General features: G+C 49.5%; 1 protein-coding gene across 1 annotated transcript in view; it reads right to left on the reverse strand.

Annotated features, from left to right (window-relative positions):
- GMPR (guanosine monophosphate reductase) overlaps nucleotides 1-18,642 on the reverse strand; it is a 44,740-nt gene that overhangs the window by 7,784 nt on the left and 18,314 nt on the right. The window contains exons 5-6 of the mRNA XM_086706213.1: nucleotides 12,339-12,420; nucleotides 8,687-8,793 (exon numbers count right to left, since the gene is read on the reverse strand). Of these exons, the coding sequence (XP_086562339.1) occupies nucleotides 8,687-8,793; nucleotides 12,339-12,420 (189 nt within the window). The remainder of the gene's footprint in view (nucleotides 1-8,686; nucleotides 8,794-12,338; nucleotides 12,421-18,642) is intronic.

The raw sequence follows: 18,642 nt of genomic DNA on the forward strand, positions 1-18,642 counted from the left end.
TCAAGTCCGTTACAGGCACACCTCGGAAACATTGCTGCTTTGAGTTCCAGACCACTGCAGTAAAGCGAATACCCCAACAAAGCAAGTCCAGTGAGTTTCCTGGTTTCTCAGTGCGTAGAACAGCTACACGTACGGTGCCCTGTAGTCTACCAACTGTGCAACAGCCTTACATTCTCAAAAAAAGGTACACAGGGGGCGCCTGGGTGGCGCAGTCGGTTAAGCTTTCGACTTCAGCCAGGTCACGATCTTGCGGTCCGGGAGTTCGAGCCCCGCGTCAGGCTCTGGGCTGATGGATCAGAGCCTGGAGCCTGTTTCCGATTCTGTGTCTCCCTCTCTCTCTCTGCCCCTCCCCCGTTCATGCTCTGTCTCTCTCTGTCCCAAAAATAAACAAACATTGAAAAAAAAAAAAAAAAAAGGTGCACACCTTCATTAAAATGTACTTTATTGCTAAAAAACGCTAAACATCCCCTGAGCTTTCTCGGCAAGCCGGGACCGCTGATCACAGATCAGACACAAATATAATAATGAAAAAGTTTGACATTCGGGGAGAATGAACCAAAAGGCGGCACAGAGACGCAAAGCAGGCAGATGCCATTGGAAAAATGGTGCCAACATACTCGCCCATTGGCGGGTTGCCATAAACCTTCAATTTGTAAAAACAAAACAGAACAAAAAAACAAATAAACAAACGTGGTATCTAAGAAGAGCACCGAAGCTTGGTGCAATAAACAAGGTATGCCTGTATTCACGAGCAGCTTCTCTGATCCCAGAGGGCCACAGGGTGCTGAGGAACGAATGGTCATTTCGGAAGTAGTGTCTCTGTGGAAGTGACGTGGCCAAGCCGTCCGTGCGAAGACAGTGACAGGACTTGGGATTGTACCTCATGTCGGTGCTTCCAAACTTCAGCATGTCTACTTTCTCTATCAAAGGTACAAGCCCCCTGTATGCCCTTCGCTCGTCCTGCCGATTTTTAAGTGCTTTATCTCGTTATCAAAACCAGTTTCACATGACAGGGTTTCAAACTTATGACCTCAGAAGAATAAACAAATTCATGTTCCCATGAAGCTGGACGTTATCTGACTTACAGCACCACACACACACACACACACACACACACACACACTCCCCAAGTCTTGTACTCACTTGCTTGTGAGTCGCCATGGACTGCCAGGGTGTCTCGAGTGGGGCCCCCACACTTCTGCATTTTTGTGGTTAGTGATGAGGCCCTGGGCTACTGGGACCCTCGAAAAGGAGCTCTTCTCTTCCCAGGATGGGCCAAGACAGATGCCCACAGTTGAGAGGACTTCGTGATGGGGCGCCTGGGGGGCTCAGTCGGTGAAGCGTCCAACTTCGGCTCAGGTCACGATCTCACGGTCCGTGAGTTCCAGCCCTACATCGGGCTCTGTGCTGATGGCTCAGAGCCTGGGGCCCGCTTCGGATTCTGTGTCTCCCTCTCTCTCTGCCCCTCCCCCGCTTGTGCATTTCCTCTCTTTCTCTCTCCCTCTCTAAAATAAATAAACATTAAAAAAAAAATTCTTTAGAAAAAAAGAGGGCTCCATGACGTGTCACGGAGGGGAAATCACACTTGCGGCATCTTCTGTTCGGCGCGTTTGTAAAGAGACAACGCAGCCCAAACAAGCCAGACTGTGCATTTAACCCAGTGCAATCCAACGTCACATAATGCTTTAGGGCAAAGGAGGCTGCTCTCTGCTACCATTTCCAGGTAACTTGCAAAAGTTGTTCAAAGCGCCCTTTCATGTACCTGGGAGGTAGGGCAGCCGGGGCAGATCTCTACAATCTAAAACATGCATTCGCTTTCCCTTATAAACATTCACAGCTGCCGGGAGGTTATCAGAAACAAGGTGCCAATATTCGAAGAGCCTCTTGTTTTTGTTGTTCCAGAGTGTTAACATTACATTTTAGTAGCAAAAGCATCACATGACATGAGCGGTAGGAACTTGATCTGTGAAGCTTCAGCCTACCTTTTCTTCTTAAAAATACCTGCTCTTCCCTGGGGGCGCCTGGGTGGCTCGGTCGGATGAGGGTCCGACTTTGGCTCAGGTCATGATCTCGAGGTTTGTGAGTTCGAGCCCCGCGTCGGGCTCTGTGCCGACAGCTCAGAGCCTGGAGCCTGCTTTGGATTCTGTGTCTCCCGCTCTCTCTGCCCCTCCCCCACTTGCACTTTCTGTCTCTCAAAAACAAATTAACACTAAAAAAAAATTAAAATAAAAAAAAACCCTGCTCTTCTCTCAAGTGGAGGCTGGTGAAGCAAGTAAGGAAGACGCAGAGGGAATGCAAATCAAGCACCTACTATGGGCCAGGGGGGTGCTACAAACTTCATTTTTCTATTCGAACACCACAAGAACATAAAGTTGATATTTTGTGGGTGGAGGGAAGCATGAGGGGGGCTCAGGAAGGTTGGGTGACTTGCCCCAGGTCACACAGCTATACCAATGGAAGAACAAGGTTAGAGCCCCGGTTGAGTACACTCTAAAAACGTCTAGAATCACCCTTATCAGAACAGGAGCAGTGGTGGTTATCTTAAGAGGACAGCACTTCTAGTAATCTTCATGTTTATCTGTATTTTCTCACTTTTTCTAGGCTAAACCTGTTTGGCGGGGGGGAGGCATTTTTCAGGCGTCAAAAAAATTCATTTACCTGAAATTTCTTTGTTTAGGTCTTTGTCTTTTTTAATTTTTAAATGTTTATTTATTTATTTTGAAAGAGAGAGAGAGAGCAGGGAGAGGAGGGCAGAGAGAGAGAGAGGGAGACAGAATCCCAAGCAGGCTCCGCTCCATCAGTGCAGAGTCTGATGCGGGGCTCAAACTCACAAACCAGATCACGACCTGACCCAAAATCAAGAGTCGGATGCTTAACCGACTGAGCCACCCAGGTGCCCCACTCTGTTTAGGTCTTTCTAAAGAATGGTCTAACTGCTCCTAAAGTGCTATATTAAACTATTAAAATTATTGGAGATTTGCTGAACCATTTTTTCATCCCCGCAGAGGGTCCGTGGGCGAATGTGAGCACTAGTGACTGAGTACAGAGAAGGAGAGGGTTGGGGACTACTCCGAACCATCTGGATCCTTACTGTTACCGGCCCTTCCTGATGCAGGGCCTCCTGAGTCTTGATAAGCATGCTCTCTCGGTCTTCATAAAATGTGCTCATTAAAATGCTGGAGCTTTGGGGCGCCTGGGTGGCTCAGGCGGTTAAGCGTCCGACTTCAGCTCAGGTCACGATCTCACAGTCCGTGGGTTCGAGCCCCGCGTCGGGCTCTGGGCTGATGGCTCAGAGCCTGGAGCCTGCTTCTGATTCTGTGTCTCCCTCTCTCTCTGCCCCTCCCCCGTTCATGCTCTGTCTCTGTCTCAAAAATAAATAAAACGTTAAAAAAAATTTTTTTTTAAAAACAAACAAACAAAAAAAAAAAACGCTGGAGCTTTAGGGGAGCCCCTGGCTGGCTCAGCTGGTTAAGCGTCCAACTCTTGATTTTGGCTCAGGTCATGATCTCACGGTTTGTGCGTTCGAGCCCCACACCGGGCTCTCTGCTCAGCACAGAGCCTGCTTTAGATCCTCTATCTCCCTCTCTCTCTGCTTTGCCACCCCGCCCACACTCATTCTCTCTCTCAAAAATAAACATTAAAAAAAAAAAGAAAAGAAAAAGAAAATGCTGGAGCTTGAGTTAGAAGAAACAACCATGATCCCAGTCAACTTAATCCCAGGACTTCTTTCTAGGTCCTGTGAAGCACCAGTCCAGGTTTGCTGGGTTATCGGGGGGAAAGCGAACTCAGTGGTTGTTCGAAGCTCCCCTTCTAACCTTAGTGCTCCGGGGACTGTCCTCTCCCCACTGGAAGGCATGCATGGGGGCTGTGTGGGGAAGGACTAGCTGGAAGAACAGAGGAAGGTGATGTCTCCCCGCGCACTGGGATGGAAAACCGACGGGGTCCTGTCCCCACCCCGCATCTTCTGTGACTTCAGCAAGTCTTTCTTTTCCACTCTCCTTGAGCCTCCTCATTTTCCAAGCTGAGTGGGGCAGGGGGCAGGGGATAGTCAAGGGAAGACTGGATGGAGTACTGGAGATAACAGACCTCTGTTGAGTGCTGGCTCTGCCATTGCCGGCAGTGATGTTGAACAAGTCACTTAAGATCCCGAGGCTTTAGTTCCTCCCCTGGTTCTGATGGCTAACTTTATGTATCAGCTAGACTGGGCCACGGAGTGCCTAGAAAAGTCTGGGTGTTTCCGGAAGAGTTGTTTTGTGTGTATGTATTTTCGAAAGAGAGAGCATGCAAGAGTGTGTGGGGTGGGGGTGGGCGAGAGAGGGGGACAGAGGATTGGAAGCAGGCTCTGTGCTGACAGCAGACAGCCCAATGTGGGGCTCGAACTCACAAACTGTGAAATCATGACCTGAGCCAAAGACAGACACTTAACTGATGGAACCACCCAGGGGCCCCAGGAGGGTTTGTTTGTTTGTTTGTTTTTTTAATGAGATTAACATTTCAATCGGTAGATGGAGAAAAGGAAGTGGGTGGGCCCCATCTCATCAGTTGAAGATTTGAATGGAACAAGAGGGCCGACCCTCCTTAAGTGGATTTTTCCTGAGTGACTGCCTCTGAACCGGGACAGGGGCTTTTTCCTACCTTTTAACTCCCAACTGAAATGAAACCGTCAGCTCTTCCTGGTTCTCAGGCCTTCAGACTCCCACTCAGACTATCACTAGACCATCAGCTTTCCTAGATGCCTGGCTTAGCAACTCACCCTGTAGATCTTGGGGCTTCTCACTCCCCCATAATCACATGAACCAGTTCCTTATAATGAATACTCCCTCCCCCTCCTCTCTTGCCACACACACACACACACACACACACACACACACACACACGCACACCCTATTGGTTCTGGTTCTCTAGAGAACTCTGACTAATACACCTGTCAAGTGACAATAACAGTTAGTTCTCCAGGCTGTTCCAAAGATTAGAAATTATAAGTGATTTGTGCCGGAAAGGTAATAGATGCTCAATAAATAATAGCCATTCCTTCCTCTAGGTCTGTTTCCACCATTAAAATCCTCTTTTGTGTGATGTCCCTAGCTGATGGTGGCAAGACAAAACTCAGTCACACTTTAATCTTCACCTACGCAGGGGGTGTCCTGAATTTATGCTCTCTGCCTCTTAGAACCCCATGTGGGCCATAATAAATAGAAACCTAATTCAAGTCCAGCCTCTTGAGTGTAAGCGCCTGCTAAGAGCCCCATGCTGTGGCTTCCTTTTCTGAATTTCAACAGCATGGATGTGCAAATTCAGCAACTAAAGTGTAAAATGAGACAGCTGGAAGGAAACCGGACAGAGTAGCAGATCCAAAATATCTGATGGGTTTCCAGGGGGTTTAGGGATGGCTCGCAAGGGAGAGAAACCTACTTGTGAAACCCTATCAAAGGGACAGTGGAAGAAATGGCTGCTGAACCCCAAGACACTCAGCTAGCCAGGAGGAATGAGCTCAGGTCAAGGGTACCGATCCCACGTGAGTCTGTGAACTTCACCTGGTTTTCTGGCCACAAACAGAACTTCTGACCCCATCTGAGAAATCTCCCACCGTTACGGAGAGCCTCGAAGCACCAGGACCACAAGCCTGGGCTGTCACTATCACTAACTGACAAAAGTCAGAGAAGCTGTTCCCTGGGGACCGGCCGATAAAACCTGACCCAAGCAGGGTAGCTGAGCCTCCACTACAGAAACCAGTGGTTCTCAAAGTTGAGAGCACATCACAGTTTCCTGGAGGGCTTCTTAAAACGGACACCTGGGCCTCACCTTCAGAGCTGCCGATGCTGTAGGTCTAAGCCAGGTCCGAGAATTTCTAACAAGTTCTCAGTTGATACTGATGCTGCTTGTCTGGGCACTACACTGAGAAAACCGCTAAGGCGAACTGTCAATGAGGTGGTGCTATATAAAGAGATCCCAAGTTGATTTTCAGTGGCTGGTGTGCAAACAGAGCAAAAATGAGCCATCAACTAAGCAGGTGTGAAGTTTCCAGAAGGACATAAGTATGGGGAACTCAGAACACGTTCATAGTGGAACCATTCATTGGACATTCACTGACCTTGGAAATGGTGGCCATTCAAGAAATATATATGATACGGGGTCCATAAAAGTTTATTTATCTCTGAGAGAGAGAGAGAGAGAGAGAGTCAGAGTGCGAGTGGGGGAGGGCAGAGAGAGAGGGAGACACAGAACCTGAAGCAGGCTCCAGGCTCTGAGCTGTCAGCACAGAGCCTGATGTGGGGCTCGAACTCATGACCCGTGAGATCATGACCTGAGCTGAAGCTGGATGCTCAACTAACTGGACCACCCAGGTGCCCCCGGGGTCCATATTTTGATGAAGACTCTTAATGGTGAAAATTATCATGTAATAGAGATTCATGACTAAATTACACATGGTGCTTTTGTGGCCAACTTCTGAAGAGTCGAATTTGCTAAGATGGGGTCCAGGGATATCTTTTTAAGAAAGCTTCTGTGGTGACTCTCATGTAGCCAGCCCAAAACAAGGCCAAAGTGGGGACCTAAGGACCACTGTCCTATGTCATACTGGAGACTGACGCAGTTTGAGGATCTCAGGGAGCTGGATCACCGCATTCAGCAAAGGGCTTTACGTCACAGTGAACGGGTGTTCATCTGGGTCCCGGGACAAGCGCTCAGGGAAGGGGTAATGAATGGAGGTCCTTACAACTGTCAGCAACCAATAAACCTGTCATTTATTCCACATAGTAGATGTTCCATAAAAACTTGCTGATTGGATGGACGGATGGACGAAAAACTCGCACGAAGAATTAGGAGGAGGACAGGAAGTCTGCACTGGACTGCAAGGTAAGGACAGGACCCCAGCTCCGGGGAAGCAACAGCGACAGCAACCCAATTGCCACGGTGAGGCTCGACACGAGGGAGTATGCACGTAGGGGTTTTTAAAGAGTGTTACTATGTCCCCAAAGCAAGTCCAGAAATCAAACATCAACATGCCGAAGTGCTGAGCTGAAATCAACACGACATCATTCTGCAGGGATATGTAATTTGTTTGATGCATTTGTGTGTTGTTTTTAAATCACCTATCAATTATTTAACGTGGGAGCCCAGCTGAGCAACCGAACAGTGAAAAGAGTCAACAGTGTTACAGGACCACTGAAATCATGCCACTAATTCAGAATTTGTAAAGAAAATTACACATATGTGATTTTTATAAACGTAAATGCAAAATAAACATGTTACGTATATAAAACATGCACATAAGTGGAATATGTACCTAACTGTATATAATGTAATGAATGTATACTAAGGGAACGTGTATTTTTATATTTACATTATATATTCTTGATTATATATTTAATTATATGGTAATTATATATTACATATATTTTTATGTAAGTATGTAATATATTTTATACGTTTACATTTATTTTATACGTACGTACAAATTTACACGTGTGTGTGTATATACACGTATTTATAAAAACATCCACATAAGTGGAAACTGTGGTTGTCTTTCAGACTATATCCCACATGTTGTCCTGTTCCGAGCATCTTTTTTTTTTTTTAATTTTTTTTAATGTCTATTTATTTTTGAGGGACAGAGTGGGGAAGGGGCAGAGAGAAAGGGAGAGACAGAATCTGGAGCAGCCTCCGGGCTCTGAGCAAGTGTCAGCACAGAGCCCGACTCGGGGCTCGAACTCACAAACTGCGAGATCATGACCCGAGCCCGTGTCGGACGCTTAACCGACTGAGCCACCCAGGCGCCCCTCGAGCATCTTATCTGGAAGGGAAGAGCAGGGGACCGTCTCTGTGACTGTCTGCATGGCAGTCACCACAGCAGTAAAGGTAGTGTAGAACCACGGCTGAGGTGAGGACAGATTTTAACTCGGCATTCATTCACTCACTCCATCCTTGATGTTTAGAGGCTGAGCACCACGCCGCAGTCCTTCCGGGAGCTTCCTGGAATTGCTGCTAGATCACGCTCCCTGCCTCCCCTCACCCCTTCCCGTCTTTTCTGAGCCCACGGAAATGTAACTTCTGCCCCCACCAAGCCACTGCATCGGCCCTCACTCCGGTGACCTGTCACTGGCAGCATTTCACAGCACTGCAGGTGGGACTAGCTAACATGAAGTCGTCCTGGAGGAGGGTGCGTCCCTAATCCGACACGACTGGAGTCCTCCCACAAAGGGGAAACGTGGACACACGCACGCACACGGGGCACACGCCACAGGAACACGAGGCTATGGTGCCACCAGCCGAGAAACCACTAGAAGCTCCAGAGGCCGGGAACAGAGGTTCCCCCACGGCCCTCGTGACCCTGCGGATACCCCGATCTCAGACCTCTGGCCTCCCCAACGGGGAGACGGGGAGTTTTTCTCTCGTTTGATCCACCCAGGTTGGGGTGCTTTGTAGCCAACTAATTTGCGGCCCCCTCGTTCTCTCAAAGCTCCCCGCGTAGCCCCCATCCTGCTGCCTACGACCTTGAGTTGTTAGTGACTAATGTGCCTGGGGAGCAGGGCCTGGGTCTCCGCCAGATGTCACCGCTGTGACCAAGGTGCCCGGCTCACTGCCAAGCCCACGGGATGCCAAGTGGATGAAGGGCCAAGGAGCAGGGGCCTCCCCGAAGCCCCGAGGTGTTCCCACATCCACCCCCCCTGCCCCGCCGGGCACTTACGGAGATGATGTGCCCCTTCAGGCCGTGGGCGGAGTCCGCACACTCGATCACGGCACTCAGTTGGGGGTAGCCCACCCCGGTCTTGGTGCGGGTGGTACACACAGAGCCTGGACGGTGGGAGAAGCGGGGCCCAAAGAGAGACGGTTAAGAACGAGCCTCCAACACCGGCAGTGCCGGCGGGGAGGGGGTGGGGGTGAACTTTCTTTCCGTGGAGGCGGGGCGAGTGGTTAGAACCACACCATCTGGCCTCGTCCCTTCCGGTCCTCACCGCCGTCAACTGCGGCTGCCCGGGACGCCCTCTCCCCACACACCCTGTCGCTGTCACTCACCTGTGCCATCAGCCCCCACCGCATGGCCACAGACCGTCCCTGTGTACGCTCCGTCCCTTCCCACGTCCCTCACTTCCCCTCACAGCCACAGTATACTTCCAGGGACCCCTCGGTCGCCTCCCATGGCCTCTCTACCTGCACTGTTGGTCAATCTCTAACTTCTCCGAGCCTCACAGCCTCGCCTACGAAATCGGCAGCCTGAGGTTGCAATGGGGATGCCACGGGGCCCGCGGGGCTAGCAGGCAGCCCTGGAGAAGAGGGAGCCGCACCCACCCCATTCCTGCACCCTCTCCCACCCAGGTCTGTCGACCGGCCCCGGCCTCTTGGGCTTCGCGATGGCCCACCCTCTCCAGAGCCCCCGTCCAGCCTGGGCTGTGGGGTCCGCTTCCGTGTCAGGAAGCCTCCTGAAGCCCTCTGCCCCCTTTGACCTCTGCCCTCTGCCTTTCCCACCGTCAACCCCAGTCCTGGCTGACCGGTCAGCCGGGTATTATCCAGCTATGTCCAGGCCGAGTCATGCGAAGAGCACCACCATCTCAAGCACACGTACCCCTGCTCAAGTCCATTCCCTCCCTCCCAACAACTTAGCACCCCCTACACCCCAAGATCACCCGGACTGAACTCCCGAATGTCCACCTGCCGCCTTCCCCTGCCACCTCTCCGTCCCTCCTGTTCCCCACACGCCGGCCACGCCGGCCTTCCAGCTCCTCCGGCAGAACGAGTTTCTCCCCACCTCGGGGATCCTCTGTACACGATGTTCTCTCTGTCCAGCACTCCCTGTGAACCAAGCCCCCGGTCCTGCCAGCCCTTCTCATCTTTCAGGCTTCATCTTAAATGTCACCACCTCAGGGGAGTTGTTGTTCTGACACAGCACTCGCTTCAAAAGAAGCATTTAAAGAATTATTTGTGTAAGAATGCAGGGGATCTGTTTTCTCTGCTGGATGGTAAGCTCCATGGATATTCATTGTTGCAGATCCAGCGCTGAGAACAGAGCCTTGTACATAGCAAGGGGGCTATAAATAGTCGCCGAGAGAATGCGTGAACTTCAGATAGATGAGTCACCCGCATGCTTCACAGCTCAGTCAACGGGGCTTGAACTCCACTGCCGTCACGCTTGGGGACAAGGTGCCTAGAACGCCTTCCTCCTGTCCTGACTCTCCACCACCACCAGTCCTTTCATGCACCGCCCCCCCCCCCCAAATCTCTCCCGGCATCCTCAAGGACAGGATCAGACAGAGAACTGTGTTTATACTTCCAGGACTGGATTCAGCAAGAAAGCCAGAGGCGCGGGGGATCCCCCTTTCCTCCTGCACCCATCCAGCCGCAGGGCAGAACACATCTCTTGACGTCTATCCTTACAACAGGTGCTGCCGCAATCCCAAAGCCAGTGAGCTCTTCTCCCCACCAGGCACACGCTGCCCCAGCTACCAGCCCTGCATTGTGCAAGGCAGAATTCATTTCATAATTTCTGCTTCATAACTGGCTTCTCGCCTTCTCTCCCACTCCACTGCTAGATCCTTGCGGGAAGGCAGGGACGTGCTGCAGGGGCCCAGAGCTCTGCCCATGTGAGAGACCTACAGAGGGTAGGCCGATCACCTTTCTTGGAAATGGCCGTCAAACAAGGCATGGGAATGGTCTTGATTAATGCTCAGGTCAAAAGGAGAAGCTGGATACATGTTTCTCCTCCCAGGTACAGGGCCAGGGTGCTCATTGTTAATGCTGTCATTCACTTAGAGAAAACCCAGTGTTTTTACGCTAAAGAATTCATGAAATTGAACAATCATCTGCAACGAATTTAAAGAAGCCATTCTGGAAAAGCTCCCTACTCTGTTCAGAGAGTCCTTTCTGCTTTTATAGACAGCCCTGCCAGGGCTGGGAGGGCGGGGAGGGCGGGGAGGGCGGCCCACACAGGGATAACGGAAAGACAATAAATCTTCTGGGGAAACAGCATGTATACACAGAGGATGTGCATGAAGGAAACAAGTGCAGCTGAACGCTCAAGATTACATCAAAAAAGGCTCTTTGAGAGCCGAGTAGACTTCTCACACACCTTCATATCCTGGACAGCACCTGCCCAGCACAATGGCGGCTAGCACACATCCGGGAATACGTATTTCTGATTAAGCAGGTGACTGGTGAGTGCCCTGGGCTACTGGGAACCAATTCTATTATTAGCCCAGTCAATGACATCCTAAGCGGGGAGCTCCTTATAAGTAAGAACTGGGTCTTATCCTCTCTTTGACTTTTCAATGACCAACACTCAGTAAAGACCAAAGGTGCTTTCCTCTTGCTCAGAAGACGTTATTAATTGGCTTGTGTGGCACCATCAAAAGCCCAATGTTGACCATTTCCCTGTACGTTAAACACTCAAGTACTTTGATGAGCCTACAAGACCCTTCATACACATCCCGTTCCCGCAAGTCTGTAACTGTGCCAAGTCACAACCCAACGATGTCTTCTGTGAGTTCCCACACTCTTCTCGCATTGCTTTATGGTTTGTTTCCTTTTTGGGTAGTGTTTGTTTGAATGGGTGATATTTAAAAAAAAAAAAATCTTTGCTATTTTTTATTCCCAGCTGAAAATGTATATGTTCTTTCCTTCTCTTCAATGTTAGTGTTTGTTTAGGAATGCATGTGCAAGGAAGAATATGAAAACATGGAAGTTCGTGTTCACGCATAGCCAAAGGGGAAGGTGAACACCAACTGGCCCCAAGAGAAAATGGCGCCACCCAATAGAAGGACAGAAAGGCTCTGCCTTGTTCCTCCACTCAAGATGCCAATGGGTGGTTCTAGGAGAAAATGCCTAAGAGAATATGGGCAAAATCCAAAATGCATTATGTATCAGGTGAGGAGCCGGGAGTAGTAACTGACCGGGCCATGGGTCAAGTTCAAATGTGGCCTCAGAGCTGCATGCCTACTATGTGCAATGTCTGGGGTCCCTCAGACCTTCATATAAACTGGAGGCGTTCATGCCCATTAACCGTCCCCACGATTCTTCACCCCCTCACCTTCCTCCTCAAGGAATATAGGATCATTAACGAAATCTGCATCCTCTTCTTCCGCCTTAACGCTCTGAAACCAGGACCTCGCGTTCAACCCACATCCCGGCTCCTTCGGGACGTTCCCCGGTGGCAGCCCAGTGACATTTCCTACAAGACCTTCTGGAAGCTCAACTTCCAAAAGTGGTGGGATACTTCCAGAAGCCATGTGCTTCACCCTTGTGGCGGGGTCACCCACGGGCTCCCTTCTGGCCATCTCCAGTGTCCCCAAGCCCCCCATCCCAGTGCCCTGCACACAGCCTCTGCTGGCCTTCCCAGCAAGCCTTACCTGGTCCGACGCCCACTTTGATTATGTCTGCTCCAGAAAGAATAAGCTCTTCCACCATCTCCCCTGTCACCACGTTCCCGGCCTGAGACAGAAAAGCACACAGCCCGCAGTCACAAGCTACTCCTTGTGATACAAAGATGCGCGAATGAAGAAGCCCGTACCTGGACACACAGCGGCGCATGCCCTGAAGCCACAACGCCGCCTGGGGCCCAAAAGAGGGGGGGAGGGGAAACAACGGACTCAATTCCTGATTCTAGATGAAATCTCAAGTCGGCGGGAAGGGATGTTCCCCTGGTTCCCTTCTCTGATGACTAGGAACACAGACTCTCAACACCTCATACCACATTTGGGTTTGCTAACAGCAGGAGAAGGTACACAAGCTGTCACGTTAGAACCACAAAAGACCCGAGATGACCCAGGTCAGAGCTTCTGAACGTGCCCAGGGTGGACAAAACAAAATCTCACGGAGAACCCAAATGCATAAAATAAGCAAGGAAAGGCTCTTTCAGATGATCATAATATTTGCTGTTGGGAATAACATGTTTTGGAGACTATAAAAACCCCTCAAGGACCTTAAGGAACTCTAGGGGCTCAGGCTTAGGAAACCCCGCAATCGTCTCACCAGCTCACGGATGGGAAAACGCCTGGGGGTCCGCCCCAAGGCCGGTGCTTCCCACCCCGATATGAAAGGGCAGATGAGACTTTAGCGACCACAGGCCTGGAGCATGCTCCGACTTCACATGAGGCCGCGGCCCCCAGAATAAACATGCACACCAGGACGCGGCGGAAGCTAAAAACCAGAAAGATGCATCTGGTTTGGACATTGTACAAGTTCTTTCACCGCAGGAGCCTGGGAGCACGAAAATAGCCCTTTTCATTACGACTCACTGCCCTGCGGATTCTTCAGCTGGTACACAGGATACTTGGCAAGATGCCTGACTGAATTTTCACAACTGTACAAAGTCTTATTTTGGGAAATGCATCCCCACTCATGTTACTCTTTTTTTTTTTTTTTTTTTTTTTTTGCTTTGAAGCCCCAGTGTCTTTTCAGTGAATTCATTCCCGGCAGTGGGGGGGGGGAGCAGGTTTTCTTTTTTTAACCTAGACAGAGTGACTTTTAACTCTGTATAAAATATCTTGGAAAGGTTAATGAGGAAGGCTCAAAGCTGCTTTAATCCAAAACATCTGACAATGGAAAACGCTGGATGCTCCAGAAACAGGACCAGAGCACTGAGAATACCAGGTACAATAAGGGGGGGGGGGGGCATTGCACGTCACTGAGGGACAGAACCAGGTCTCCACAGACAGAACTGGGGAAAGGGATCTTCTGGAAACAAGATATAGATTAATGTTCACGCTTGTCCCCAAAACCAGCTTCCGACGGATTTAAGAGTTAAATTGTAAGTGGAATCCTCCCAGATTTAGAATGCCTTGAATACCTGTAACAAGCATAAAAGTGAAAGATACATGTGTGCCTACAAACACACACATTTCATACAATCGACAAAACTGAGAGGCAAATAACACAGCAGAGAAAAATAATACCTGTATGCATGACAAAGGGTGAACTAACATTATAAAAGCTCTCCCAAATCTTAAAAAAAAAAAAAAAAAATGCTAACAGCTCACAGAAGAACTGCCAAAGGACATTATTTATAAAATAAATAAATAAATAAATAAATAAATAAATAAATAAATAAATACATTAAAGTGGCCAATAAACACAGGGAAAGTGTTCACTCTCACAAAGAATCCAATTTAGATTCAGACGCCAGCGAGGTACTACCTTTCCCTTAAAATATCAACGACTATAAAACATTAAATACTAAGGAGGAAACAGATATCATCTTTCTCTGCTGGTGCAATGTCTACTTTAGTACAAGTTTTCCCGGAAAGCAATTGTCCATATGGAACAAATGCAGAACTACATACATCCTCTGATCTAGTAAGTGTACTCCCAAAATTCTCTCCCAAGGGAGTAATCATAGCTGACGTCAAAGATTTAACGACAAGGATGTATATTATTTATTTGTAACAGTACAAAACTGCGAATCTACTACCCAAAATGGGAATAGTTCAACAACCTGGTGTTTTCCCACCTACGTGATGTTTTTAAGGTTGCTTAGATGGCATTGGAAAATGCTTAACCAATTTCAGTATAACGTTAGGGGGAAGAGAAGGAAATAGTAAGATCTCAATTTTGTTAAAATCAACAAGGGGCCCCTGGGTGGCTCAGTCAGTTAAGCATCTGACCCTTGGTTTTGGCTCAGGTCATGATCTCATGGTTTGTGGGTTCAAGCCCCACATTGGGCTCTGCGCAAACAGCATGGGGCCTCCTTGGGATTCTCTCTCTCTTTCTCTCTCTCTCTCTGCCCCTCTTCTGCTCACGCTCACCCTCTCAAAATAAATAAATAACCATAAAAAACATACTGAAAAAAAATAAACTTAAAAAAAAAAAGGAGGACAGGTGAGTTTCCACTTGCAGGTGCCAAAAGCTGGCCCATCAAATTGGAAACCAAGAAAGGCAAAACCAAGGGGAAAAGGAGAAAGACAAAATCAGAAATGAAAATGGCAACGAGACACCCTCTAGCCCAGGAATGGCCACAGTCCCCGCCCAGGAAGCTGTGCATGGGGGTGACTCAGGGGTGATGTGGGGATGATGCAGGGGTGTGGCGCCAGCCAGGGTGATTAGCGAGGGTCCAGCCCACCACCTACATGCCACAGATAGTGTGACTGGACACGGCTGCATCCACAGCACATGCTCATCTCTTGGCACTCGAGACAAAGCACAGGTTCCGGACCTTCCCGGGGCAGGGGGGGGAGGGGGAGGGCGGGGGAGGGGGCACCAAACCAGGCAGGCCATTGCCGCCAGGCACCTCTCTCCTAAGGGAGGCTGAGCACGTCCAGGACCCCACCCCTGCTCTGCCAGCAACCACCGCCCCTCCGAGTCAAGGAGAAGCATGGGGGCCCAGAGAAAAGCCTGCAAAAAGCAACAAGATTAGAGAGGTCCTCGGGCAAAAACCCAAACCACGACTGTTTTGCCTTAATGTTTCCAGCTTCCCTGCAGACCCAGAGATCTAAGGCAGCATGAGTTCAGAAAGACCTGGGGTAGACTAGGGCCCCACACTTACCAAGTAACTAAGAAGTAACTCTGAGTCTCCCTTTATCCTGCTATGAAGCGGGACTAACCACACCCACTTGGTGCTGTCAAGATAAGGTTTACAAAGAAAGTTCTATTCAATTCCTAGACAGAGCCCAGCTCTCAGTTGGTGCTCAGTAAAATGTTGGTCCCTCCACTTAAGAATGGTTTCTTGGGGCGCCTGGGTGGCGCAGTCGGTTAAGCGTCCGACTTCAGCCAGGTCACGATCTCGCGGTCCGTGAGTTCGAGCCCCGCGTCGGGCTCTGGGCTGATGGCTCAGAGCCTGGAGCCTGTTTCTGATTCTGTGTCTCCCTCTCTCTCTGCCCCTCCCCCGTTCATGCTCTGTCTCTCTCTGTCCCAAAAAAATAAATAAACGTTAAAAAAAAAAAAAAATTAAAAAAAAAAAAGAATGGTTTCTTAAAATAAATAAATAAATAAATAAACAAATAAAATAAAATAAAATAAATTAAAATAAAATAAATTAAAATAAAATAAAATAAAATAAAATAAAATAAAATAAAATAAAATAAAATAAAAAAAGAATGGTTTCCGTATTGGGGTGCCTGGATGGCTCAGTCGGTTGAGTGTCCGACTCTTGACTTGCGCTCAGGTCATGATCTCAACAGTCATGAAATCGAGCCCTGTGTCAGGCTCTGCACTGACAGCCCGAAGCCTGTTTGGGACTCTCTCTTTCTCCCCCTCCCCTATGCACGCTCTCTTTCTCTCTCTCTCTCTCTCTCTCAAAAATAAATAACATTAAAAAAAAAAAAGAATGGTTTCTGTATATTGTTACTTTTTAAGACTTCAATGTGGTCAACTGTACGTAACCTAAAATACTGTTTTTAGCTATTTTTAATTTTAGCTATTTTTAAGCAGACAATTCAGTGGCACTGAATACATTCACACTGCTGTGCAGACATCACCACCATCTGTTCCTACAACTTTTCATCATCCCAAACTGAAGGTGTGTACCTACTAGAAAATAACTTCTCGGGGCGCCTGGGTGACTCCATCGGTTAAGCGTCCGACTTCGGCTCAGGTCACGATCTCACGGTTTGTGAGTTCGAGCCCCGCGTCGGGCTCTGTGCTGACAGCTCGGAGCCTGGAACCTGCTTCTGGTTCTGGGTCTCCCTTTCTCTCTGCCCCTCCCCACTCTCGTGCTCGCTCTCTCAAAAATAAACGTTAAAAAAAATTTTTGAAATAAATGAAACAATAACTTCTCTACCCAGTTTTGACTGGCTCTTCTGAGGCCCTCTGCCAAGAAAAGTCCTTTCTCTAGGAGGAGATAAGGCAGGGGCCTGCAAAGAGCCATAGGCCAGGTTTGGCCCATGGAGCCACGGCCTGCCAACTTCCCATAGAAGGTGATGGAATGCTGATGCCAGGACCTTCTCCCAAGCACTCGCACGTGTCTCTACACCTACCCGTGGAAGCAGGAATAGGAGATGCTATCAAGGCAATAATCATCTTTCACGGCACATTAAACTGAGTTTGCTATGGGGCTCTCAGGCATCACCTGGATCTGAGGCCCTGCGTGGGCTTCCGCCACAGTTCCGGAAAGATGGTGAAAACAGGACATCCAGGCAACTCGGCCTGAGAGGTTATGGTCCGTCAGCCATGACCACTTCTCGTACTTCAACGAGTAAGGCTGCCCACGGCTGACAACCCGCAGGGAATTCTAAAGAGTGTCCGCCTCTTCGGGAAGAGGGACAGCTCAGGAGGTGACCGTGAGTGCCACCGCAAGAATGCAGACAGGTAACTGGGCCACTGGCCATGCACAGAAACCAGGAGGCTGTGCCCACGGCTACCTGGGCACTGGTCAACGGTGGCTAACGTGGCATTGCCCCGGGGCGTGCAGCTAGGTCTCCGGTCTACTCTGAACGGGTCAGGTGTCACAGACCTACCTCCTCCGGACAAAGTCAGAAAGAGGCACCAGCACAAAAGCATTTTTTCAGCGAGCTTGGTTTCCGGCGGGCAGTGTGGTACAACCGGAAGATCTCAGGTCCCGGAGGCAGGCCGCTTGGCTCTGGACCCCGGGCTCACCTCGCGCTGGCTGTGAGATCCTCAGAAAGTTCCCTAAGCTCTCTGAAATGGAGTTTCACGTCAGTAAGAGCAGGTGCTCGTAACTATGCTCCAAGATTTGACAGGATTCCAAGAGCAGGGTCTCATCCACACTCAGTGTCTTTTTCTACAGCACCCGGTAGGCATCATTCTCTTTCCTCTCTGGAAGCCACCAGGCAAATAAGTGGCTCTAGGACTTACCACACCGTCCTAACAGCCAGCACTTCTACAGGACCCTTCTCTGCCAAAGTGTTCTGAAAATCCCTGCTTTTTCCCTCCTTACAAGTGGCAGGGAGTGCCTTAGCTGAAAGGCAAGGAAAAGGGGTGTGCACATAAATCCGGAACGCACAGGAAACGGAGCAACAGATAAGCCCTTGCTCCGAATGCACACATCCTGAACTGCCAGCTGCTACCAAGACCATTTCTTTTCTTTTTTTTTCCCAATCTTTATTTATTTATTTTGAGAGAGGGAGAGTGCAAGCAGGGGAGGGGCAGAGAGAGAGAGAGAGAGAGGGAGAGAGAATCCCAAGCAGGCTCTGTGCTGTGAGCACAAAGCCTGACACGGGGCTCGCTCTCATGAAGTGTCGTGACCTGAGCTGAAGTCAAGAGTCGGGCACTTAACCAACCAAGCCACCCAGGCACCCCTACCAAGACCATTTCTGAGCACCTCTTCTGTTCACCGCATTGGAGCGATCATGACACTCAGCATCCATATTACAGACCCTTCAGTTCCAAAACCTTGGACAAATGGTAATGCATCCAAAAGCCATGAGAGAAATTACACTTCCCCAAACCAAGGGTGTTAAGAGTCCTGGAGGTTTCCAAACGAATGGCAGATTTCAAGGGTCAGTGCAAGCAAAGAAGGCCTTAGAAATAACCATCTACCTTGCCAACGTCCCCCGTTCATTGCTGGGGAAACCAACAAGAAGAATAAAAACACATCCCAGAGCCAACCGGCAGATGCTAAAGGGGCACTTGCTTGTGGTGGGTGCCCACAGGGCCGTGGGAACTCTGCGCCAGTCTCTCCCCCCCCCCCCCCCCCGCCCCAGCCTCATCCCCATAGCAACCCTGGGGCTCTGTACTGGTGACACTGCCCCTTCCCTTGTA

Source organism: Puma concolor, chromosome B2, assembly GCF_028749965.1.
Source record: "Puma concolor isolate L17-30 chromosome B2, mPumCon1.1.hap2, whole genome shotgun sequence".
NCBI lineage: Eukaryota > Metazoa > Chordata > Mammalia > Carnivora > Felidae > Puma > Puma concolor.